The sequence below is a fragment of the Vicia villosa genome, unplaced genomic scaffold, assembly GCF_029867415.1.
Source record: "Vicia villosa cultivar HV-30 ecotype Madison, WI unplaced genomic scaffold, Vvil1.0 ctg.001122F_1_1, whole genome shotgun sequence".
NCBI lineage: Eukaryota > Viridiplantae > Streptophyta > Magnoliopsida > Fabales > Fabaceae > Vicia > Vicia villosa.
This window is the reverse complement of record NW_026705489.1, coordinates 67070-93104: the sequence shown is the minus strand read 5'-3', so window position 1 is coordinate 93104 and position 26035 is coordinate 67070. Positions and strand designations below refer to the sequence as shown.

Genomic DNA, 26035 nt, shown 5'->3' with positions numbered 1-26035 from the left:
CACCAAAAAAAATGTGAAATTTGTGTTTTCGGAGATGCATCTCCGGAAACAACCCCAATTGATGTTTTCGGAGATACATCTCCAAATTCTGGGAAAATTTGGAAAAAAAACTTCGAAGATGCATCTTCGAAGTAGGGGTATTATGGGGTTTTCGCTGGAGGTTCTCCCCATAGGGGGTCTACAAAGAAATTTCCTTAAATGAAATGCAATATGATATTAAAAAGACCATATGTAATGACCCTAGTAGTACTACAAACCGCCTAAGTTATTATGTAGGTCTCCCAAATTGGGCTTGGGCCACCCAGAATGGTTTGTTCATCCGTTTGTTTATTAAATTTGGGTGGTGATGTATCCCTACCGTAACTAACCAAAGAGACCAACCAATGAAGGAAAACCGCTCACCCTTGATCAAGGTGGATCAAATATTTCTCCTAGAAAAGTTATATATGTAAATTCTCACAACTCTATGTGAGTTAGCCCTAAACACGGTCAAATACCCTAAAATGTCAAGAGAACCCTACATAATAAGGAGTTGTCATGATTGCACTTCATTAGCTGATTTTATGATTCTGATTATTAAACGATCTCATATATCTTTAGTAACAATTGAATATGTTACATGTGAATTATATATCAAACTTTTAAGGAAACCCTTCTAATCCATCCATTCCATAGAAACTGTTTATACGCGGTCGGTTATTAAGGTTTAAAATTTAATGTTTAGGATTTAGAGTTTGAGATTTCGGGTTTGGGGCTTTACGCGTTTATTTTCTTTTCGTGTGCTGAAATATATTACTTTCAGACAAGTTTGTTTCATAAGATGTCCGAGTATTATTGAAGATTCTATTGTTGTTGTTTGAGTAATTTTTTTTATAAAATATAAAATAAGTTAATAAAAAATAGGTTAATTTTTTCCTTAAAGTTTGAAACATGGGGATCAAAAATTAAAATAGACCACCCGACAAACCGACAACCAACAAAACATGGTGGTATTAGGTGTTTGGTCACGAACCCAACCCAAATAGACCACCCGACAAACTGGCAACCAACAAAACATGATGAAAAATATAATATTTTCGTTTAATTTATATAATAATTAGTAAACTTTAATGAAGAGACATTTAACCTTCTCTTAGATGATTTATTTTATGCTAGTGATAGAAAATATCTTTAAAAAAATAATTTAAATATTTGTAAAATAATATCGGTATAATTTATATGCACTACTTAGAAAACTAATACTATTTTGTATAATAAATACAACATGATGGAAGAGTAAATGAAATGAAATATTGATCGAATAAAAATGAATGTGATTCTTATTTTCAAGTATTTCAATAAGAAAAAAATTTTAAAAAATTTAATATTTCAATTTTCAAGGCATTAAATACGTAGATTACCGAAATAAATTTACTATTTTAAATTCTTAACCATTGCGCTGAGGGCACATGTTAGCATTTTTCTTATAAGAATTATTTGTTAAATGTTGAGATCCTTTAGAATCATTTAAATTATTGTTAGCAAGAAAATATGAAAAAGGAAGAAAATAAAGAGAATTTTGATCATTTATTAAATATTAATAAATTTTTATATGCTAAAATAAAACTCATAAGTTAAGATAAGAAGTAAAATAAATCCTTACTGAAGATTAAGGTTATGAAAAACTGAATGAAGATTGCATAATATTATTTCTAAAAAAAAGTTGTTAAAAAATGTTCTTCTAAGAGAAACGTTTCATTGAAAGAAAATGGGTTCATATAATCAAGCATATTGTAAAATCATAAATACATATGGTACATAAGTGAATGTGAGGATTAACAAATTTGAAGAAGGGATTTAGAAATGTAAAAAAACATAAAAATCTTATATTTTGAAAGATAAAACTCCATTGTAAATATTAATCTATCATAAAACTAATACTTTCATGATATTTCTCCTAAAAAAGTTATATATGTATATTCTCACCAATGAAGGAAAACTGCTTACCCTTGATCAAGGTGGATCAAATATTTCTCCTAGAAAAGTTATATATGTATATTCTCACAACTTTATGTGAGTTAGCCCTAAACACGGTCAAATACCCTAAAACGTCAAGACAACCCTACATAATAAGGAGTTGTCATGATTGCACTTCATTAGCAAGTACAATTGGCGCTCACCGTGGGCCATGAGAAACTTATTTGGGCCACTCCCATTATCATTCACGAATAACGTTTGTTGCCTTCTTCAACATGATGGTGGAACGAGGCGACAAAATGTTCACCAATGTAGACGCGACCGTCAACACCATAGCAGGGGAGTTCGTTAGAGACGAGGAATCCAACTCTTCTCATCGATAGTATGCCCGATAGGTTCTAACAGAAAGCATCATACCCTCTGCTCTTAGGCGGATTCAAAAAAGGAGCCAAATCCACAACTCTTCTTTTAAAGTAAAGATGTCGTCGACATCCTCTCCACAACAATAACCATACGATCATTACAATGCAATATGATGTTAAGATATAAAGTGGGTGATGTTTAACTTTGGAGTCTATGAGAATGTCGTGTTCTATGACGCCTTTGAGAGGCTCCAACTTCATACAGATGACATCCAAACTTTCCAAGGCTCCCTTATCGGGATCTCTAGCGAGCACGTACAGGTGAGAGACCCTATTGCCCTTGAAATGATGCTTGGGGTAGATGAGAACACAAAGACAATCAATGTTAGATACCTCATAGTCGAAGTCTCATCATTGTATAACATTGTTATGGGACGACTAACTCTCAATCTGTTGAGATTGTCTTATCCACTTTACACTTGATATGATGTACCTGCTACCCTACAGGCAGGTTGGAGTGATCCAAGAGAACCAAAAGGCCTCCTGGTAATATTACCAAAGCAACCTCGAGATGAGAGGAATGTGGATGATGCCTTATTGATCTATGTTGATGACATCCTCCTAACGGGTAATGATCTTGTTGAAATATGAGAGACTAAGAGAAATTTGAATAAACTGTGTATTTTGCAAAGTACTACAAAGACTTTATTATATATAGAGAGAGATTACATCTAATTACATGATATAGTCGATGTGGGCTATTCTATATACAAATATTCTTAACACTATATTTATAAATATCAACACTCTCCCTTAAGCTTGAGCATATAAGTCAAATGCACCAAGCTTGCCACATATATAATTAGTTATGGGACTTCACAAGGATTTTGTAAACACATCTGCTAATTGATCATTTGAGTTGACAAAGCTTGTGATAATGTGGCCTGATTCAATCTTCTCTTTGACAAAGTGACAGTCTATCTCAATATGTTTGGTCCTCTTAGGGAAGACTAGATTTGAAGCAATGTGCAATGTAGCTTGATTATCATACCCCAATTTTTGCCCCATATATTTTATTCATTTAGGCGTGTCGCATTTTAATTCATCATTTCATATTTGATTCAAAAAAAAAAATATTTAATTTTAAATATATAGTTTTATTTTATTTTGATTAGAATTGATATTTTAGTTTAGTTTAGCATTTTTATTATTATGTAAAAAAAAGGAAGTGTTTAATTTATTTTGGTTTTAGGCCCATTAATCCTTTTATGTAGTCCAAGTTGGATACGGATCGTCTCCTTCAAAATCTTCTCCATTACTCTCCTTCTCTCAATTTTAGCCCTTAGATCAATCTAATGATAGAAAATTTAAAAAATAAAAAACAAGTTGAATTCCAAAATCCCTAAATAAAAAGAGGGCAAATAAATGGATTTGATGGCTCTGAGTTCTCTCGACCATCAACTATCACGAAGATGATTCTTCAACTCCGGCAACGGCAAATTCCTTGAAATCGTAACTCCGGCAACGACAAATACGACACATCGACAAATACAACACATTCAAATCTCTAATTCTCTCTTTTTTTTTTTTTCTCTTTATAGCTTCTCCTGTATCTATTTTTGTTGGATAGAGATTGTGGAATGGGTACTCTGTATTTGTTTTTGTTGGATAGCGATTCCACACTTCACTAAACGATACCATATTCTCTTGTTTTCATTACAGTTACGGTGGTGATGATGAAAGCAAAAGGTGAGTATGGTTTACCGAAACAGCATGCACCAAATAGACAGCCTGCTATGATTTACTCCCATTACATATGGAAATCAATGTCCTGCAATTTACTCAGGTTATCATTATTACTCTTTTTGGTGTATTTGTTGCAGAAAAACAGAGAATAGAAGAAATTGAAGAAGAGAATATTAAAATGTGAAGTCTGTGAGCTGTTGGATTGTTTTTGGTGAAGCTACAAATTTCCTTTGTGAAAATATTGTGAATTCTTGGTGGCTTTGGAAGTAATTCTTGGTGGCTTTGGATTAGATAGAAGTATTGAAGGATAATTGTTTGAAACTTTGCAATATTTTAGATAAATAGTTGTGTATGTATTTTCTAGTGGCAATATTTTAGACAAAGAGCCTTAGATGCATTTCTTAGTTGGGGCAATGGTTGTAAAAGGGGTCTTACTGATGTATTATATAAGTTATAATTTCAAGAAATAAAATTGTTTTGATATATTGCAGAATCATTTCTTATGAAGCTAATACTATTACTAATAGCATACTCTTGGTAACAGGTAAAAAAACATGTTCATAAACATGTCCAAAGTACTGATATATTGCAGAATATTTACAATACTTCATAAACTAATTACAACCCTTATGTTACTTAAACTATAGCAAAATAACAGTTCAAAAAACATGTTCAAATATTGATCCACTATTTGACAACATATACACCCCAAAAATATATACTATCCTCCATTAACACCCAAAAAAATGCAGAATTTTATATCTACATAACATGTCCATAACACAAGTTCTCTTCACTACTCCTTCTCTTCCACTACTCCTTCTTTTCCACTTGTATCTTCATGATTGTTTTCCTGTCATTTTAAAGACAAAGATAGTTAAAAAAAAAGACTTGGTTGTGTTGAAAGAAATATTATTTAATTATTAACACATACCATCAATAAGCTAGTAAAACTAATGTCACCAAATGAACTCAAAGTCTCATTATTTTTCTGCATAAACATCAAAGTCATTTATTTAGTAAATATTTTTTAGTTTATTCATGAACTCCAGTTTCTATTAGCTTACCATGTTATTGTACGCATCATTGAGCCAAATAGGTGCACTCATATCGACCACCTCATACTGCACTTGTCTTTGTGAATTGCTTAATTTTTCACTTTTCTTACTTTTCATAATCTGTACAGTCCCAGTATTGATCTACATGAAACATAAATTTTAAAAAATGTGAATTTTTATAGTTAACTATAATAGAACAAATAAGTAATTAAAAAAATACCTTGATTTGAGAAGTACTTGCACCATCACTTTTCTTTCTATCAGTAAGTTTGGTTTCAACCCAACCTTTCTTACGTTTTGAACCCTTTCCACCTTGTTTTTTTTTAAAGCCACTGACATGTGTTGAGTTATCAATACTACTTTCAATCTCTTTAACTTTGCTAAGAAAAATGTTCACTTGTGCACCACTTACATGACTATTTTGAAACTTTAGTATGCACTTATCTAACTCATCAACAACTTTGGCAAGAAAAGTGAATGTTTCAGGACTTCTACATGCTTCAGTGGCAATCCTAATAAGGCGAGGACAAATAACCTTGTAACATTGCTTTGGAGAAAAATCAGCATCTTCCATATCATGATTAAAATCAGCATCTTCCACATCATGACTAAAATCAGCATCTTCAACAATATGTGAAACACCGCTTCTTGCTGATTTTGTCCACCTCTTCAAGATATAAGCTCTAGGCACCGATTTCACACCTATATGAATAAATACTTTTAAACAATGGCAACATAGTATGCCAAAACTCTCAAACTTACGACAAGAGCAATTAATTGAGTTCTTATCAAAATTAAAGAACACTTGCCACTCTCCCAAATCCCTTGCCATGGAAATAACATAATCAATCGTTGATGTTTGTATGTTAAAACTCTTGATAGAACATGCTTCAAACAACTCATACTCATTTTGGAATAGTTCAAAAATAGTGGGAGTATAAATCTCAGACATTTGTTGTAATATATCAGAATATGAGTTTCGGAGTCTTGGTATCTTTTGGCGTGCCTCGTATTCACACTTTGATTCATTATATCTTTTTTCTTCTATAACATCCTCAAAACACTTGAAAAACTTTATAATATCCAAATTCACATTCATAATACTTTTAATATTTGCATTCACACTTTCACTAAGTTGGGTACTTCGCATTCCTAATGTAAAAGCCTTCTTCATATAACAAGATGCCCATTTTTCTTTTACATTGTAAACTCTTCTCAACCAAGTGTTTTCCTCAAACTTGTAGTTTATAAGGAGATTTCTCCAACTTTCTTCGAATTGTTCTTCATCGTCATATTCATACATGCACTTTTTTAAGTCACTAAGAAAATGAGATCCACCTTTCATTAAATTGCCTAAATGTTTGATACCATTTTGCATCAAGTGCCACGTACATAGGCCGTGATATGTTTCGGGGATAACTTCAACAAGTGCTTTTGCCATTGCATGATCTTGATCGGTAAAAACAGTTTGAGGCTTCTTTTGCTTGTGTGCCTCTAAAAATGTTTCAAAAAGCCACTTATATGACTCTGCTGTTTCATCATACAATAAGGCAGCCCCAAAGATCACAGCTTTTCGATGGTGGTTAAATCCCAAAAACACCGCCAATGGTCTATGTGAACTATTTGTACAATATGTTGCATCAAGAGAAATTACGTCACCAAAATATCCATAATCAATGAGCATTCTTGCATCCGCCCAAAAGACATTAGTAATTTGATCTTCCATATCCATTTGATAGGCATGATAGAAAGATGGATTTTCAACCGACATCTTTTGAAAGTATTGTAGTAGATATCCGGCTTCCCCGTGTACCAAACTTCTTTGCCTTCTATTTCGGAGGTGATTCTTTTGATCAAGACGTGTAAATCCCAAGTTGGTTCTACCTCCCACTTCCTTACTCATCAAATCAAATGAATTCTTTTGTTGAAGACCAGCATCATCTGCTAATTCAATTTGTTGACATTGAATTTCAGAAACTTTTCGTTGAGATGACAACATATGTGTTGTTTCTTTCAAGTGGAAAATATGGTTGTGTTCCTCGACAAAATCACGCACTATCCAAACTTCACCCATGTTTTTAAGTCCTATCCTTGCTTGACAGTTAGTTCTAGTCTCAGCTCTTGGCTTGATTGTTTTATAATCTCGTTTGTCTGGTTTTCGTAAACCTTCTTTACAACAAACAAACCTGCAAGAAGTAGTCGAACCGTCTTTACTCTTGTGTATGTATTGTTTTCTCACTCCAAACCCTACTCTCCCACCATAATCAATCCAAAATTTCCAAGCATCATTCATGCTATCAAAAACCATGTCTACTTTTGGCTTCCAATCTTCTTGCATTTTGCATCAATAATTCTACATTTTTAGGGAAAAAGAAGTTAAAACAGAAAAACACATTTTGATATCAAATATTTCAAAAGTCACTAAGCATGAACACATAAATGAATGCCCATTCTATATAATCGATATATTGTACTAAGAATAGAAATATGAGATAAATTATATGATGAAATGTTATTTAATAACAAAATCATGTCAAACGAAAGTAATTCATAAAACTTACAAGGATAAATTAAAAGATATGAGTGTTGGTTTTAGCAAACATGGAAGATATGATTGGAACAATTTTTTAGATGGAGACCCTTGGAGAAAGATGAAGAAGAAACTGGTAGTGCTGAAGTGTCTAAACTCCCGCCTAAACTGTCTGAGATACAATATGTTGTTCTTTTGGGTTTTATATATATTTTTTACTCTTAAACTGTGAGCTGTTGGATTAATCAAGTGGTTGGGATTTGGTGAAGGGGAGGAAAGTAGACAATTTTGAAGGAGATGATCCACACTCGTCCAAGTTAGTTTTGTTTTTGTTTGAACTATGTAGTTTTTTTTGTTCCCACATTGTCTTGTTCATGTGGCAACGTTCCAATTTTTTGCTGCATTGGTCCAAAATTTCTGCACATAACAAGCCAAACTTTTCATTAAAATGCCCATGATAAACCTGCATCTAAAAAGCCTAAGAACAGTTAGCAAAAATGTTCAAAACCTTTTGAATTTCCCCCCAAAACCCACCTCAATTCCTCTATAAAAGAGTCCTTAGCAGCTACAAGAAGGGGGAGGAAAATTAATGTTACCCTGCACAAATTTAGACCAAATATCTTCCTCCAAAATCTGAACCAAACTCACAATTTTAGAACCTTTATCACAAACCTGCAATATCACTTTCCAATCTTCCTCAAAAACTTGCAAACGCACATGTAGATATTAGTATCATCCGATCTTCACTTTTCTTACATAACTTTCCTTCCATTTAATCTTCAACATCATCATTAAGCTCACCCAAACCGTCAACCCTCCATAACTTATGTTAATCGGCTAAAATCATTGTTATTGTTGCGCGAACCGTTGATTTTGATTGCTCTGTCCATCGCTTTCCATTTCCGCCGTGGTTGGTTTTTGTTGTCATGAATTCCATGGTTCAATCTGGGTTTAGAAGAAAATAAGAACAGAGAGGAAGAGTGAACTTGGCCTTTAATCATTTTCTGCTTAACCCAAGACTGATTTTCTTGCCATAACATCCTATTCCCAGCGCCTCAATTATGTCCAGCACCCCCATGTTTTGCTGTTTTTGTTAGCCCTCTTTTTGTCTTATTTATTTCATACATTAAAAAAAAACCCAAAATATTTGTTAGTTAGACTTTTGTTTTTATTTCATTTAATGGTGTTAAAAATCTAAATTGTTTTTATTTTCAAATATATTTCAATAAAATACAAAAATGTTTTTTTTTCATTAGAATTTATTTCAATATCTAAAAAAAATGTTTATTTAGCCTTTTATTCTCTCATTTATTATTAAAAATACCAAAAAATATTAGATTAATCTCTCAATCCAAAAACTAATAAACATTGGTCCAATGCCGAATAATTTTTCGATCCAACGTCGAGTTTCTTTTTTACAAAAATCTCTTTTCTTGATCAAATCGAAAAATCGAGTGACAATTGGTGAACACCTCTTGAATACCTTGATCTTTTGGATTCAAATATTAAATAAATTTTTTTAAGAACCTTTTTTAATCAAATCAAGCGATCAAGTGACAAGAGGAGTACACCTCTTGAATATCTTGATCTTTTGAATTAAAACACATTAATTAAACAAGGACAACAAGTGACAATTGGACTCACTTCCTTTTGAATACCTTGGGTAAAGACGCGCTAGGAGAACTCCTATGCTCAATCCTTTACTAAAAGTCTGCAAATATCTTTTTTACCAACTTTGACAACAAGTGACAATTGGACTCGCTTCCTTTTGAATATCTTGGGTAAACAACAGGCTAGGTGTACACCTATGCTCAATATGTTTACTAAACGTCAGCAAATATTCCTCTTTTACCAACGTGGATAACAAGTGACAATTGGGTTCGCACCCTTTTGAATATCTTGTGTGAACAACACGCTAGGTGTATACCTACGCTCAAAATGTTCGCTAAACATTCCACTCGAATGCGATGATGGCCAAAATCTCATCTTACTCTTGATTTAATTATCCATTCTTGTAGTGATCTCTTATCCATGTGCGCGTAGTATTGCCTCCATTTGAGTGCGATTGAGTACCTCTCGCTAAAATCAAACAACAAACTTTCGTGGTTCTTCGTCCAAACTACGATTGCTCTGACTTTCCCATTGCACGAGGGAATACGTAGGCACAAGATACGAATGTCTTGGTGAGCATAATAATAAAAAAAATCATTTCTTTTTTCTTCACAATAATAAAAAACCTAAAACCCTTTCTTTTATCCTTTCTCGATTAATAAGCTAAAGAACGCAAACATCACGCTAACACTCATTCACAAAACTAGCTAAATGGGTCCCATCGAGTACGATGGAGGTGAGGGGTGCTAACACATTCCCCTTCCTTAACCGACTCCCGAACCCTAATTTGGTTGCGATGACCATCTTATCCTTTTATTTTTATTCGTGGGTTTTGTTCGATATTTTCTCTTTCCTTTTGGAATAAATAAATATCGGTGGAGACTCTGTTGTATTTCGAGTGTGTGAACACGTCGAGTATTTTTTAACGCTACAATAGGGTATGACATATGTGGGTTGACGACGCTGATATGTTTGAAGTGGGCGAGAAGTGGGTGGATCAACCGTAGGGCCAGAATGATGGGGGATAATGGAAAATGGGACTTCCGGAAGAGGTGTGGGGGTATTATCCTAAAGGGGTTCCGGAGTTACTTGGTTGGACTCGAATGAACAACAGCCGAAATAAGGTATCGTTGTAGAGTATGTGAGTAAAAACGATAACCTTTTTGGGATTGATGATAACCAAGAAAGACACACTTTAGTGATCGAGCGGATAGTTTATCAAGACCAGGAGAGAGATTGTGTACAAAACATGTGGACCCGAAGACTCGGGGAGGAATTGAGTAAAGTGGAGAATGGGAAAAAGGATTTAATGAGGGATTCTATTTTTAAGGACAGATGAGGGCATGCGATTTATAAGGTAACATGTCGTTAGCACATCATCCCCCCAAAACCGAAGTGGAACGTTACCATGGAGAAGTAGGGTCCGAGTGGTTTCTATGAGATACCAATTTTTGCGTTCGACTACCCGTTTTGTCGAGGTGTATGAGGACAAGATGTTTGGTGAAGAATACCATTTCAGACATAAAGTTTGAAATTGTTGGGATACGTATTCACGAGCCTTATCACTTCTTAAGGTACAAATAGACACACCAAATTGAGTTTTTATTTCTTTATAAAATTGTTCAAAAATAGAGAATAATTCATATATATTTTTAATTAAAAATAACCACGTGCAACGTGAAAAATCATCAATAAAGGTGACAAAATACCTAGACTTAAGTGTAGAAATAGTACGCGAGGGACCCCAAACATCGGAGTAAACTATAGCAAAAGGGGACGAAGCTCGTTTATTGACTCGATTGGGAAATTGACTACGAGTGTGTTTCCATAATGAAATGAATCACAATGTAAATTAGACACCTTTGATAAACTTAGCACCAACTTCGGTAATTTAGGATGACCTAACTGAGCATGGATAGTGAGGGAAGAATCTTTGGCTGAGCATGCCTGAGATGATACTGAGAGGTAATAAAGGCCTTGAGACTAACATCCTCACTAATTTCCTGGCGAACAAAAAGACAAAAGACAAAAGACAATTTCTCTATCTTCAGCTGAAGCAGAATATAGAGCTATGACAATCGCATGCTGTGAGTTGTCTTGGCTACGTTCATTGTTGAAGGATTTGGAGAGATTGCACCGAAAAGCAACACTGTTGTATTGTGACAACAAAGCAACTCTTCTCATAGGGTCTAATCCGATATTTCTTGAAAGAACTCTACATATAGAGATAAATTGTCATTTTATTCGTGACAAAATTCGAGATGGTTTAGTAGAAACTGAGTATGTTCATTCGACGGAACAAGTTGCCGTCTATTCACTAAACCACTAGGGAAGGAATCCTTTCTTACAATGAAGTTGGGAGTTTTTGATATTCACTCTCCGACTTGAGGGGGAGTGTTAGGAAAAAGGCAATTATATTCTATGATTCTTGTTATTATGAGAGTTCATTATATCCATGATTCTTGCTGTAAATATGGTAACATGGTAACGGTCATATCAATAAAATTAAAATAGCTTGATTCTAGGAATAAGTTGCTGAATTATAGGAACGGATTCATCTAGTGAGAGAGATTTATATGTGTATATAATACCCTAATACTTCTAAAGGGAGTGATAGAATAGATTGACATTGATGAACTAAGTGAAGAGGTATGCAGTGAACACTTCAACCAATTCTTAAAGACATTGAAAGGCAAAGTTGTCAAACATTAAAAAAAGAGAGTGTGATTTGGCTTGCAAGTTATTGGTGCATTTTAGGGGTGTTCAAAAATATGGTTAACTGAATTGTATACTATAATTGAATTGCATTGCAATGTTAAAAAACTGAACCACTTAAATGGTTAATAAACTGAACTATTTAATTTAAACAATTCAATTTCAGTTTAAAACCGGTTCTGAACCAGTTTCGTTTTATAAACTGGTTCGAAAATATTAGTTTTTTCCTAAAACCAAAAATAAAAATTTAGCACAAAAAAAATATTTATTTTCATGAAAATTAAAAAAATCTAAAAATAATTTTTTTCAGGAAAATTAAAAAAAAATCCAAAAAAAAATATTCACTATATGTAATATTTTTATGATTCAATACATTTTACTTAAAACTTTAAATCCATTAAAATATTTAAAAAAAAATAGTTTTTCGAAAATATAAAAAATTGAGTTTTTCATAAAAATAATTAATCGAATTTTTCAAAAATACGAAAAATTGAATTTTTTACAACAAAAAGAGTTTTTGAAAACACAAAAAATCAAGTTTTATGAGATGGAAGGCCAAATAAATTGATTAAAAGATTAAACCCTCTCTAAACATAAAGAAAAAAGTATAGTGGGTCTTTAGAGCCTATATTACCTTTTATTGTTTGCACTGTAAAATGCTCAACCCATTATTCTATATTCCCTAAATATGAAGCTATCAGTACAAAAATAATAGCAGTAAAAAGAAGAACTGTGATTGGGTTTTAAGCAATTACGAAGGGGTATAATAGAAGTTTTAAGCTGTGATGTATGGTGTCATTAAAGAATCGATTCTCCTAAAATTGAAAAGCTAGGATTTCGAGCTTCAGCTAGACGCACGATTTGGGAGAAAATGCACGGCTGCGGTTAAAATAAAATTCGAAACCAAACATACCATACTCACATTTGATGGACATACTCACATTTGATGGAGCACTTCCACCGTCAAACCAAACAGGTACTTATAAAATAAATTTGACTTTTAATTATAAAGTAGTTTTAAACTAGTTTATAACTAAAAGTTGATTGTAAACCAGTTTATAAATACAATCTGGTTCAAAATCAATTTAAAACTGAATTGGAACTGTTTTAACAATTAATTGATTTTTTATTAAAGTGGTTTTCAAAAACTGAACTGAACCACTAATTTAGTTCAGTTCAGTTCTTGAACCACGAACACCCCTAATGCATTTAGCTCATGAGAAATAACATTCTATTCAAAGATGAATTATGCGTAGTGGATGAAATTATAACCAATATTAAACTAGTATTTTTAGCTTGTCATGTACATATGAATAAATTTAGAGTGTGTAAGAAATTTTACGATTGATATAAAGGTTCTACTTCTTTTAGATTGAGTTGAATTTCTTTTATTTGAGTTAAAGTATCTCTTGCAATAATTAATTTTGATTATAAAATATATATTTTTACGGTTAGACAATTTTTCAAAATATACTATATAGTTGGTCATGCAATATTGTAATATTAAGTATTTTATTTTTTTAGATTTTAGTCCCTCCATTTTAAAATATAAAATTTTAATTTTTAATTTTAATTTTTTTGAAAATTTTAGTTCTTTATAAATTCGAAAGTAATTTTTAATAATATAACACTCATATTGACATATTAGTGTCAGTTCAACAGTTCAAAAAAATATTTTTATTTAAGATTTATACTAAACATGTCATCAATATGAACTCTTAAAAAAAAACATTTTTATTTAAGATTTATATTAAACATGTCATCAATATGAACTCTATGTTATTAAAAATTGCTTTCAGGAGTTTAATTGGAATGCACTAACAGTGTAAAGAAGTTTTACACCGTCAGTGAATAATGGACGTTGGATTGTAAATTATATTTTATTTTTAATTTAATTATTTATTAATTCGTATTAGTGGGTGGTTATGAGTCACTGTTTGTGTGAAATTTTTTACACCGACAGTGCATAGTAATTAATCTCTTGCCTTCAGATTTGCAAGGAACTAAAATCCTCAAAAAACTAAAAACTAAAATAAAGAAACTAAAATTCTATATTTTAAAATAAGTAAAAAAAAATATAGTGACCAAAATATATAAAAAAAAAAGAATATGTTTTATTCTTTGTGTCACAACATTTCATCTCATTTATCCAATTTATATAAAGTCTCTTAAAATATATAATTTTTAAAATAGTTGTATATGATTTTAAAAAAAAAAAGAGTTTAATGGATATGCACTGACAGTGTAAAACAGTTTTACACTGTCATCCAATAGAAAACAAGCAATTTACCATGTCATTAAATTTTTTTAAAGATAAAAGTGTGATGGAATTAGATACATGGTTGTGATTGGTTGACAGTGTAAAACTATTTTACACTGTCAGTGCATTACCCCTTTTCTCAAAAAAGAATAGAAAATCATTTACAAAGCATATTATATTATTAAAATAGAAGGAGAGTAAATATGAATAATCATGAAAATATTTTCATAAAATAATAGAAAATTACAATTCATAAGTGAAAGAAACTACCTAGAAAATACTAATTGCTGACACATCAAATCCTATATCAACCTATCTATACATTCTACAAAACAGATTTTTTTTCTTCAGCACTTGTGAAGCCTACTTCTTTTTGTTGCATCTATTTTTCTTGTTTTTCTTCATATTGTCAGAATTATTGAGATAATGAGCAGCCATAACATCAGAATTCTTAGTAAGAAAAGAATGTGATGAATCGAGAACATAATCCTCATCATCATATTTGCCAATGTTTTCTTGACGATAAATATACTTGTAACACTTTGAACAAAGGTTCTTGTTTGAAGGAGAACCATAAAATCCACAACCATTAACACAAAGTGATGGATTCATGTTGATCTCAAGGAAATAATGAGAAGAAGTTGAAAGTTTAATGTTGGAAGATTGAAAAGACAAGTTATGTTAGTAATTTATAGTGATCATGGCAGAGCAGTTAGAGTAAATATAGGAAATTTATGTGGATCAAATATCGAACTATATTAAAAATTGAGTTAGATTTGATCAATTTAAATATAGAATCAAATCAAGTTTCAATGAATTTAAAATTAAATATATTTTATTTAAACCCACAACTAATTTTTTAGAACGATTAGTTTTTACCTCATGGTTTTTATTGTTCTTTAAATAAAGTTGTTAGTCAACTTCAGTTTAATATATCCCAAGGTACTTCTTTAAAATCAAAATATGAGACAAAAAAAAATCACATGTCAAGTTTATTAAAAATAGTAATATCCATATTTGAGTCGGTTCCATACTAAACTTTATTAAAAAAATTTGTCTCAATATTCTTTTCAGAACAGTTGAAAATCCAAAGAGAAAATTGAAAATTTTATTTTTATATAAACTCATTTGTTTTATTTTGAATATTTTATTTTCATATTTATATTTCTTATTTTATTAATTTATTTTTTTCTCATATCTTTATGGATAGATAGTAACGATATATCAAATAATTATTAATACAGTTAGACTTAGATGCATAATTATTAGGAGATAGTTAGTTTAAATCTTTTAAAAGATTAGGGTTTGATTGATTCTAATATATCATAAAACAAATCTTATGATAATAAAATAAATATTATTTAAAAAAAAAAACAAATCTTATATTTATGATAACTTTTTTCTTATAAATTTAAGCTCACGCCTATTCATTCAATCATTCAACAATTATTTTCATATCCACACAACTTCTTGCTCTCTAAAATTGTTTTTCACTTTTTAACTTAGTCTTCACTTTTCTTTGAAGCTATCAAAGTGAACACCATGGTTCCACCAATTTGTAATAACAAGAAGTGTGGCACCTATGATGTTATTGGTATCAAGACTATTTGTGGAAAGTGTTTTGTAGAGTCTCTCAAAGAACACCCGATTAAATCAAATATTGAAGAACATGTTATTTCGGCAAATCCGGTCAATAAAGTACCTTCTCCTATTCCTGCTACAACTCTCAAAGTTTTTAAAAGTATGAAGATCACATAAAATTTGGACTAATAAAGTTTGAATGTCGATGTGAAAATGTTCCTTTTTTTGAAGAGACTCGTGTAATGTTGATTAGAAAAATTTTGATCGTCTAAGGTTGATCAAACAAATACCTAAATGTGTTGGTGATAAATTAGAACGTAGGATCAGTCTCTACAAATAAAAATCTGTACTAATTTGTGTAATAAATGAATTGATATTTTGCTATATAGATATATATTTGCATGCACACAAATAGTGAATTTTTTTTCTTCATGTTTTTTTCAAATAAAGATCATAATCGATCTCCACCGTGAATTTTGTTTTTCATGTTTTTTTAAAATAAAGATCATAATCGACCTCCACCATGATTTTTTTTTATGTATCATAAAAAATAATAAATAAATAGTTAATAAATATCTTTATTATTATTATTATTATTATTATTATTATTATTATTATTATTATTATTATTATTATTAATTTTATGGTAGTGTCTAGGGTGAGGGTTCAATTAAGTCCCTCACCAGTGAACCAATAAATAATACCATTAGATTTAATCGATGGTTTGGATTCATTAAAAATAAATGAGAATATTTTCATATTTTCACACACAATCTTAATCTTATGTCACTTCTCTCTACAATGATATAAACGGTTTTCTTTGAAGACAATAACCACCAATCACTAAAATTATAAGTAAATTAAAGACAAATTTATTGGGATTTGCGTTAACAAATATATTTGTTAATTACTTTCTTAAAATGAAATCTTAACAATTTGAAGAAACTTTCATGGAAATTATAAGTAAATTAAAGACAAATATATTTGTTAATTACTAGTACGAAAGTAACAAAAATGAATAGTATTTAGAAATTCACTTTTCAGGGTTGGAACAATTGTCTTCATTCAATCTCATACATTGTTATTTACTTAATTAACATTTCAAATTCATTTTCTTTACCCCTAGCTCTCAATTGATAGAGGACAAAGTAGGTGATTGATTCCATTAATGTCACAAAACTTTGATTTGCAGAAAACTTGCTGAATTCTAATAAGTTAGAGAGAATTTAAAAGGAAAAAAATGTGTTTCTAAAAAAAAACATATATTAGGCTTTTATTGTATGTGGATATGTATATGTGTTTTCATTTTTAATTTTAATTAATCTACACCATTGATTAAATCTAATGGTAATTTTTATGTGTTTCACCAGTGAACCATTTAATTGGTCCCTCGTTGTAGACGTCACCTAATTTTATATATAAAAATAAAGTGTTGATTTAAATATTTATTAGACTAATATTATTATTATATCTCGATTATAATATATATTTAATAATATATTTTTAATTAATACATTAAATTATACTGTTAATTGTATTGACCTTGATTTTAATTTTTTAATAATTATTGAGTTTTTTCGGATATGCATATTTGAAAAATTTCAAGACAAAAAATTGGAAAATTTCGGATATGCATCTCCGAATACACTTTTTTGGAAAAAACGGTGTTTTCGGGAGTTCATCTCCGAAGTCACATTTTTTCTTAAAAAAATGTTTCATCAGATATGCACTTCTGAAATAAACATTTTTTTCCAAAAAAAATATATTCGGAGATGCACTTCCGAAATATAGGGACATTTAAGAAATTTCGCGAGTTCCTAAGAAGGGGGTGGATAAAGAAATTGTCTTTTTTAAATGGAGTTTGGTTACTGGGCCTGTACAAATAATGATAGCTGATGTTAATGAAATAATGTCAGTCGATTATGGATATTTGTGGGTTAGTTTTTATAAACTGAACTGAGCCATTGTTATCCAACAATAACCAAACTGACAATCCGATTGACTCGTTAACCCAACTGTAACCCAACCACCCTCTTTCGGTTACAATGGGCTGGGTAGTTTGGGTCGGTTTTCTTTATTCTGTCCAGCCCTAGTTTGTTGGATGATAATAGGGTTAATAGTAGTTTACCCTGTAATATGAGCGTGTTTCGATTTACCCTCCACCGTTGCCAAAGGTAGGTTTTGACAACGATTTTTTTGAAAAAACCGTTGTCAAAAGGCAGGGAGGGGGAAAAAACAAAATTCGTTAACATTACAGGGGGTGAATTACTATTAACCCATGATAATATAGTGAGCTTGTAATATTTTAAACTATTTTTCGATGAAATATCATATGAAAATTCAAATGATACCTTAAATTTAGTTTAACAAATAGACAAAAATTGATGATACAAACTTTAGTAGAATTTAAATTTGAAAGAAAGTTTTTAAATAGATTTAAAAAGACCGACAACATGTTATAACAAGAAAAAACTAACAACCTATTTAATTCAATTTTTTTAAGTGATTATCTATCGGTAAAATTACGAATACCAAGTGTAATTTCTATGATTTTAGCAGAAATCCTCTAATTTACATAATTTAGAATTCACTTGGTTAGTAATCTTCTTTATCCGATATCCATTTCGTTCATTTTATAAGCGGGTTTTGAGTACTCCTAGTACTCTCATTTAGTGAATTCCTTGCTTATAATTTTTTTTTACGAAATATCATTATTTATATTCTCTTAGTCTCACAATAGATATCGTCTTTCTTATTTTTATTTATATTAAATTATTTATCTTTTTAAAATATCAATATAATATTTATTATTTGTAATATTTTAAATTATTTTTCAATGAAATATCATAAGAAAATTCACATGATACCTTAAATTTAGTTTAACAAATAGACAAAAATTTATCCTTATTTATTATAATTTAATTTATATAACTATTCCACTTGTCATTAATAAGGTTATTTTAGTAAATAAAATTCGTTTTATCATTAAAATTAATATAGTTAATCATTTTATGAAAAAAGTGCGAAAATTTAAAAAAAAAACCTAATAAGAGACGAATAGAGTAACTATTAAGAACTCACTGATTACTGATTACTTACAATTTTTCCTTTAAAATAAAATCTGCAGTAATAAAAGAATCTTAATAAATGCACAAATGTGATTTTTAATGGTTTGACTAAATGAATTAATAAAGAAAGGTTAAGTTAAAATTAAATTAATGTTGCATAATCTGCATATTTTTATTTTAAAATGAATAATTTGCATATTCTTCTTGTTATTAGTCTATATTGTGTTTTTCGAATCCACCAAAACACACTAGGCTGATGTCTATTATGTCGCTCTTGTTCGACGATCGACGAGATCGATTTACCTTGCCTGACAACCTACCAAATCCCAGAACCCCTCATAAACACATAGTATTTTATAAAACTTGAACCTTAATCTTATAACTATGCACCGAAACAATCACCGACGTTATCGCAGACCCGACCCAAGAGCAAGGCAAGCAAGACCATTGCCTTGTTGATTTTTTAGTATTATATTTATAAAATTTCCTATTCTTTATTCATTTTTCTTAATGATTAATATGGTCCTGTTGTTGATTTTTGAGTATTATATTTATGAATCTTCCTATTCTTTATTCAATTTTCTTAATGATTAATATGGTTCCAGTTTTCATTCAATAACATGGATCATTTCTCTAATAATATATTTATGACTCATGAGTAAAAATAAGTAATTTTAATGAATAATTTAAATTAAGTTTCTAAAATAATACTTGTGTTTTTATAGTTATGAAATTATATAAATATATTAAGTAAGCTATTTTTATTATATAGTTCAAGAAGTATATAAAATTAGTAAATTTAATTTACCATATTAAGATGATAAAAAGTAACACGATAATTTTTTTAATTTTAATTAAGGATTAAATTAATAAAATTTATATATTTTAAAAATTATTAATTAATTTTATATTATTTAGAGACTTAATAAATAAATTAAATCTTTAAGAATTCATTGATGGTTTTTTAAATTTTAAAATAAAAAATTAATACAAATTTTATTAATATATATTTTTAGTTTTATTTTATTTTTTAAAATTTTACCTTAGGCCTCCAAATTTGTTGGACCGGCCCTGCGTATGAAAAATAAAAACCTAAATACCTAAATAATACATTTCTTGGAACTAAATAATTCATGTATATTCTTATTGCTTTATAAGTTTTGAAATTGGCCCTACTTCCCGAATTAAAACTTACAGCCATATGGGTCATTTCCTTTGAAAACTGGGACATCCAATTTGCACCATCTTTCTTCCTGACGACAAAAACCACCATCTCGTACAGAAGTGTCTTCAATGTCTACAATATTTTCATAATGCTGCAAACCTTCTGGAATGTCACATCTCTCCCTGCACCAGAATTCCACCATCTCGTCCATTCGTTGCCTTAACGTTGCATGTTCAGCTCTCTCTTTTAGACGTTCAATACAAGTCATATGTTGAAGATTACAAATCCGCTTGAATCTTTGTTCCTGGAAGAGGTTGCACTAGCTCCACCTCCTTTGAAATTCATTAAGAGGTTTTGGACTTTCAAATGGTAGATAATTGTTTCCTGCATTTGGATAAATGATGATAGAGATACAAGGATCCTTGAAATCTGTGATTAGTCCTTTATAAAAGGGCTCATACCTCTCTATGATGCTCCAATAGATGTGTTGTGCAGTTTCAACTTTATGGGAAAGACTAGCTTCAGCACCTCCAGTAGACCTTGCAAATTTGCAATGTTTGCTTTGTTATGTTGTTTTCAATTCCTATGTACACCAGTTCTATAAAATCAATTATATAGAAGAGAAAATTAATCAAATTCTATTCAAAATTGTTCAATAGGAAACATAACGGTTATCAAATTGATTGAAGAACTTTAATTTACCTGAATATACCACATTCATCATATTGCTTCAAAATCTGAAACATTGAACTAATATTCAATACTAAAATTCATTATAACATTAACAACATTGTCAATAACTCAGTTGAATAAATGGAAGAACAAAAAATCAAACTCGGAATTCAGAACACAGTACCTTGGTCATACTAGCAAATTTGTCGCAGGTGGTTTAGGCCGCAGGTTCGTCCCACACAGATGTCTTGGCAACACCCCATACTTGTAGTTCGTCCTAATCTTATCGTGCGATCAATCATTACAACTATATGTGCATGAATGTTATGCATGAGAGTATGAAATAATCATTTATCCAAATGAGCTTGCATCACTTGGAAGACTCGAGTAACATATATTAGTATCTGTCCCAGATTTTTAAACATTCACAAATAGTGAAACTTTGTTGGCATATAAGTTAAAAGTTGCAGAAAATTGGGGGTTTTCACTCAACTTTAGATCAATATTAACTAGGGGGAACAAACCTTTCATTTTGACCACTTCACTATTCACTTAAGTGCCAAGCTTTGTACCGGTCCTGTACAGTTCAGGTCTTAGAAACTATTATAATACAAAAGCACTTGTTATGTGGCAATTCATTTTATTTGCCCTATTATAATTCAATATAACAGTTTCTAAAATGACAACAACCATGGCCCCAAAACATTTACTAGGGGCGAATAAACCTTTAATTTTGATTCACTTCACTTGCAATTCAATGCTATATAACCTAATCCAGTGTTCCTAATCACAATTCTTGAACCAAACTGAAGTAAAAAAAAAACAGCACTCCATTTGAATGAGCATTCAAACCTACTTTTTACAAGAATAAAGAACTTGTTGCCAAACACTAGTAGAAGAAGAAAACCAATCAAGTTGAAAGAGAAATATTTCCAACTCAAGTCCCACTTTCCATTATCCATATCTAGACAATACATTCTTCTAATGTCTTCAGAGTATTGCAATGATAAGCATTAAGCACAACAATACATGACATGTTTGTCCATCGTCACATATTTAATAATCAGCACACCATGTACAAAAGACAAATAACTTATCTAGTGTCAGTCTTACAATAGATCTCTTGCAATCATTTCACCAAGAAGTTTCTTTGCCTTATCATTTTCATCTTTATCAAAAAGGGAACGGATAATTATTTCATAAGTTATGGCATTTGGAATGCAATTATTATCTTTCATTTTTGACAGCAAGGCCAATGCCTCATCAAGCAACCCATTGTTACAAAACCCATGGATCATAATAGTATACGTATACACATTAAGATTGTGGCCTCTGGCCAAAAGAACTTCAAAAATCTTTTGTGCATCCATTAGTCTTCCACCTTTACACAATCCATCAATAAGAATGCTGTATGAGTACACACTCGGTTGAATACCCATATCTTTAAGTCTTTTTATCAATGCAACTGCCTTGTCAACTTGATTGTTTTTGCATAAAGCATCCAATATAGAACTGTAAGTTATTATATTAGGTGGCTGGCCTCTATCCCGCATCTCATCAACAAGCTCCAAAGCATATGTGATTCTCCCCGATTTGCACAAACCATCAATAAGAGAATTATAAGTTACTGTATTAGGAATAATTTTTCTAAATTGCATTTCTTTGAAGAGATTCATAGCTTCAACCACCCTTTTAGTTTTACAAAATCCATTAATCATGATACTATAGCTATGGACATTAACCGTCAACCCTTTATGAGCCATGGCATTGAATATATCATTTGCCTTATTCACTTCTTTAACCAGACAATATCCATCTATTAAAGAGCTATAAGTAACGGCATCCGGTGTTACACCTTGTTTCATCATCGCCGCAAAAACACTATTAGCTTCTTGCACCTTTCCTTCTTTACAAAAAGCATCAACTAATATATTAAAGGTATACACATTTGGATTGATTTTTTCTAATATCATTTCATGTAACAAACCAATTGCATCTTTCAATCGACCCACAATGCATAAGCCACTAATTAAGGTATTATAAGAGACAACATCAGGAGAAATTCTCTTAGCAAGCATTTCAGAATATAAATCAAAAGCATCATTGAGAAGCTTATTTTTGCAGAAACTATCAATAATCGTGTTGTACATTACCACATTAGGCCGAGCCAATTTCCCATCAATCCGTCTCATCAATTGCAAAGCTGCTCCCGTTCGTCCAACTTTACACAACCCGTTGATCAAGGTTGCATAACTAACTTGGTCCAACGCTATCCCTTGAGCTACCACCTTATCATGAAGGTGCAATGCTTGATAGACCTCACCTTTGAGACAGAAACCCTTGATTATTGTAGTCAAAGTTATAGCATCTGGCTGATAACCCTTCTTGAGAATGTTGGCAAATACCGAAAAGGAAAGAGAGTTATGACCCAATTGACAAAAGCAATTGATCAAGATATTCAAACTGAATAAATTTGATTTAATTCCTGTGTTTAATTCCAATTTTCGATGAAGTGAAACAACGGTGAGGAAATGCTTGCCCTTGACAAGAGAACCTAAAATCTTACCAATTTGGATGATGGAATTGAGAGTATAACCTTGATTAAGCAAGCGATTGAATGAGGAAATGAGATTGTGTTTTTCTTGGTCGTGGAATTGAGAGTATAATCTTGAGTTTGTTGAAGAGGGGAAGCATCGAATGAGTTTATTAGGATTTGAAAGATGAAATTTGGGTTTGAAAAGAGATACAACAACATACCTCAACGACATTGTCGTTTGGATTCGCATTCCAATCGTTGAATCATAGTAATAAACTACAGATTTCACTTGTATTGTATTGAGATCCAGTGTTTATGTTCCTAGTTAAACGCCCAAATGTCACATTTTAAGAAATTTAATGCTAAATAATGGGAATTCATTCAAATTTACATTATTTATTTTACGAGTTTAGTTTAATAACTAAATTAAGAAAACAACAATCTCATCCACAAACATGATGCCCCTTACTGCATTGAGAGAAGGCTTGAGAGGTGCATTGGAAACCAACTCTAGTTTGACTCCTGCAATCAAATTTCAGTTTCTACTTTAGCCAAATTATGCTCAGATTGTTAGAATAATAATGCTCTCTTGCTGGAACTTCATATTAACACTGTCAGATTTGCTTCACAACTTATATTACTTAAAACCTGGACCTTGCACAAGGATTGTAGGGCGTTGATTGAGTCTAGTTGGTCTCAAAAGATCACCAGCTACCATATTTTCGTTCTTAGTAAGAAGTTACAAATTCTGAAGAGAGATCTTAGTCACTAATAATGTGAGAAAAGCTGAGGAGGTCTTTGAGAAGATTCAAGACCATATTCAGCAAATTGGCATCAATGATAACCTCAAAGTGCAAGAATTAGAGGCTCAAAACAAGCTTTCAAATGCCTTAGACGTGGAAGAAAGCTTTTGGAGAGAAAAATCCAGAATAAAATGGCAGTTGGAGGGAGACTGGAACACGAATTTTTCCATCGTACCAACAACATTAAAACCAAACTTAGGCCCATCTCTATGATCAAGCATGAGAACAATCTGCTTACGGACCCGGAGGAGATTGTTGATTTCACTGTGAACTACTTCCAATCTCTATTTTCATCTAACACATCTGTTTTGCAGGATTCTAAAATCGTGGAAGATACAATTCCTACTCTTGTGGATGATAGGATGAACACTATCCTCACTATGATCCCCTCTTTGGATGAGATTTCAACTGTTGTTTTTTCTTTTAACAAAGATAATGCTCCTGGCCCGGACGGGTTTGGATCTACTTTCTATCATAATTACCGGGACATCATCAAGTTGGACGTCTCGAATGCGGTTCTTCAATTTTTCAACTCTGGTTGGTTTCTGCATAGCTTTAACTCGAATACAATCGTTCTTATCCCGAAAAGCAAGGGTGCTGACTCTTTGGACACTTTTTGGCTTATTGCTCTTTAGAATTTCAAAGTTTAATATTATTTCAAAAATTATAGCAGATAGGCTTGCACCTTTTATACCCAATCTTTATGGTGGACATATCGAAGGCTTTTGACACTCTCAGCTGACAATTCCTCTTGAAAGTTCTTCAAAGTTTCGCTTTTAATAAAAAGTTCGCTCAGTGGAATAGCAGCATTCTTCAATTGGCACATATGTCCATTAATATCAACGGGGTTCTGAACGAATATTTCAACTGTTCTAGGGGAGTTCGTCAAGGCGATCTGCTATCTCTGCTTCTTTTCCTTGCTGAAGATATGCTTAGTATGAAAGTTTTGCAATTAGTCTCTTCCAATCAGCTTAAGCTAATTGTGGGGTCGAAGAATATCTTAGTGCCTACTCACATTTTTTACGCTGACGATATTCTCATCTTTTGCAAAGGTAAAATTTCTAACATAAAAACTCCCATCTCTACTTTCGAAGAGTAAGAAGTTTCTGCTGGGCAAAGGGTTAACTGCAACAAGTATTTTATCCTTGGTGGAGCCATGTCTTCTTCTAGATTCAATATTCTTACTAAGCTCTCTGTTTTTAACAAAAGGACTACTCCCTTCAATTATCTTGGTGTTCCCATTTTCAAAGGAATACCAAAAAAAAGCCTATTTGCAACCTATTACCAATAATATTATCAATAAGCTCGCTGCTTGGAAAGGTTTGTTGTTATCTTTTGCAGGTAGACTTGAGTTGGTTAAGTCAACCATTCAAAGTATGTTAACTCATAGCATGTCCATTTATGTGCAGTCAGTTTCTCTGATTCGGGATCTCGAGCATGCAGTGAAAAGATTCATATGGAGTGGATAGACTACTAAGAACAAGGTTGTTACAGTGGTGTGGAAAAACATGTGTAAGCCTTCAGAGGAAGGAGACCTTGGTATAATGGTATTCGCTCGCTTATCTTTTTAAATGATGCGTCAAACTTGAAAATCGCCTGGGATCCTCACAAACTAATTCTTGGGCTATTATCCTCAGGCAAAGAGTTTTCAGAAAAAAAATCTTATTAATCATCGTATCTTCTCCTCTATTTGGTCAAACGTCAAACATGAGATAGCTAATGTTATGGAAAAAATTTCTTGGTGTCTCGGCAACGGTACTTCCATCAACCTTTGGTATGATAGCTGCTGTGGCTCTCTATTATTTATTGACATCGGCAATCCGCTTTTGATTGTTGTCCACAAAGTTAGTGACATCATTGTTAATGGTATATGGGATTTTGCTAAATCTTCTACCCATATTCCACATTCCCACCAGGTTCATATCATCAATTTCCATATCCCTTTTAACCTTAGGTCGGACAAGAGAGTATA

The 26035-nt window shown here is 31.5% G+C and overlaps 2 protein-coding genes across 2 annotated transcripts; both read right to left on the bottom strand.

Annotated features, from left to right (window-relative positions):
- Nucleotides 1–4860: 4860 nt before the first annotated feature.
- Nucleotides 4861–7469, bottom strand: LOC131633401 (protein FAR1-RELATED SEQUENCE 5-like). The gene is made up of 5 exons (XM_058904113.1): nt 5724–7469; nt 5343–5669; nt 5132–5263; nt 4999–5055; nt 4861–4917 (listed from the first exon to the last, which is right to left on the bottom strand). The coding sequence occupies exons 1-5, from the start codon at nt 7458–7460 to the stop codon at nt 4861–4863; spliced, it is 2310 nt and encodes a 769-aa protein (XP_058760096.1). The 5' UTR covers nt 7461–7469.
- Nucleotides 7470–21802: 14333 nt separating this feature from the next.
- LOC131633400 (putative pentatricopeptide repeat-containing protein At1g12700, mitochondrial) lies at nt 21803–23492 on the bottom strand. Its single transcript, XM_058904112.1, has one exon. It carries the CDS (start codon nt 23490–23492, stop codon nt 21834–21836), a length of 1659 nt encoding a protein of 552 aa, XP_058760095.1. The 3' UTR covers nt 21803–21833.
- Nucleotides 23493–26035: the final 2543 nt, after the last annotated feature.

Bases quoted from the DNA above. Each gene is read 5' to 3' on its own strand.
- LOC131633401 (XM_058904113.1), bottom strand. From the start codon at position 7,460: ATGCAAGAAGATTGGAAGCCAAAAGTAGACATGGTTTTTGATAGCATG. The intron at 5,264-5,342 runs GTATTTTTTTAA...TGTTTCATGTAG, and splicing joins CAAGTACTTCTCAAATCAAG to ATCAATACTGGGACTGTACA. The intron at 4,918-4,998 runs GTATGTGTTAAT...TTAAAATGACAG, and splicing joins GTTTTACTAGCTTATTGATG to GAAAACAATCATGAAGATAC.
- LOC131633400 (XM_058904112.1), bottom strand. From the start codon at position 23,492: ATGTCGTTGAGGTATGTTGTTGTATCTCTTTTCAAACCCAAATTTCAT.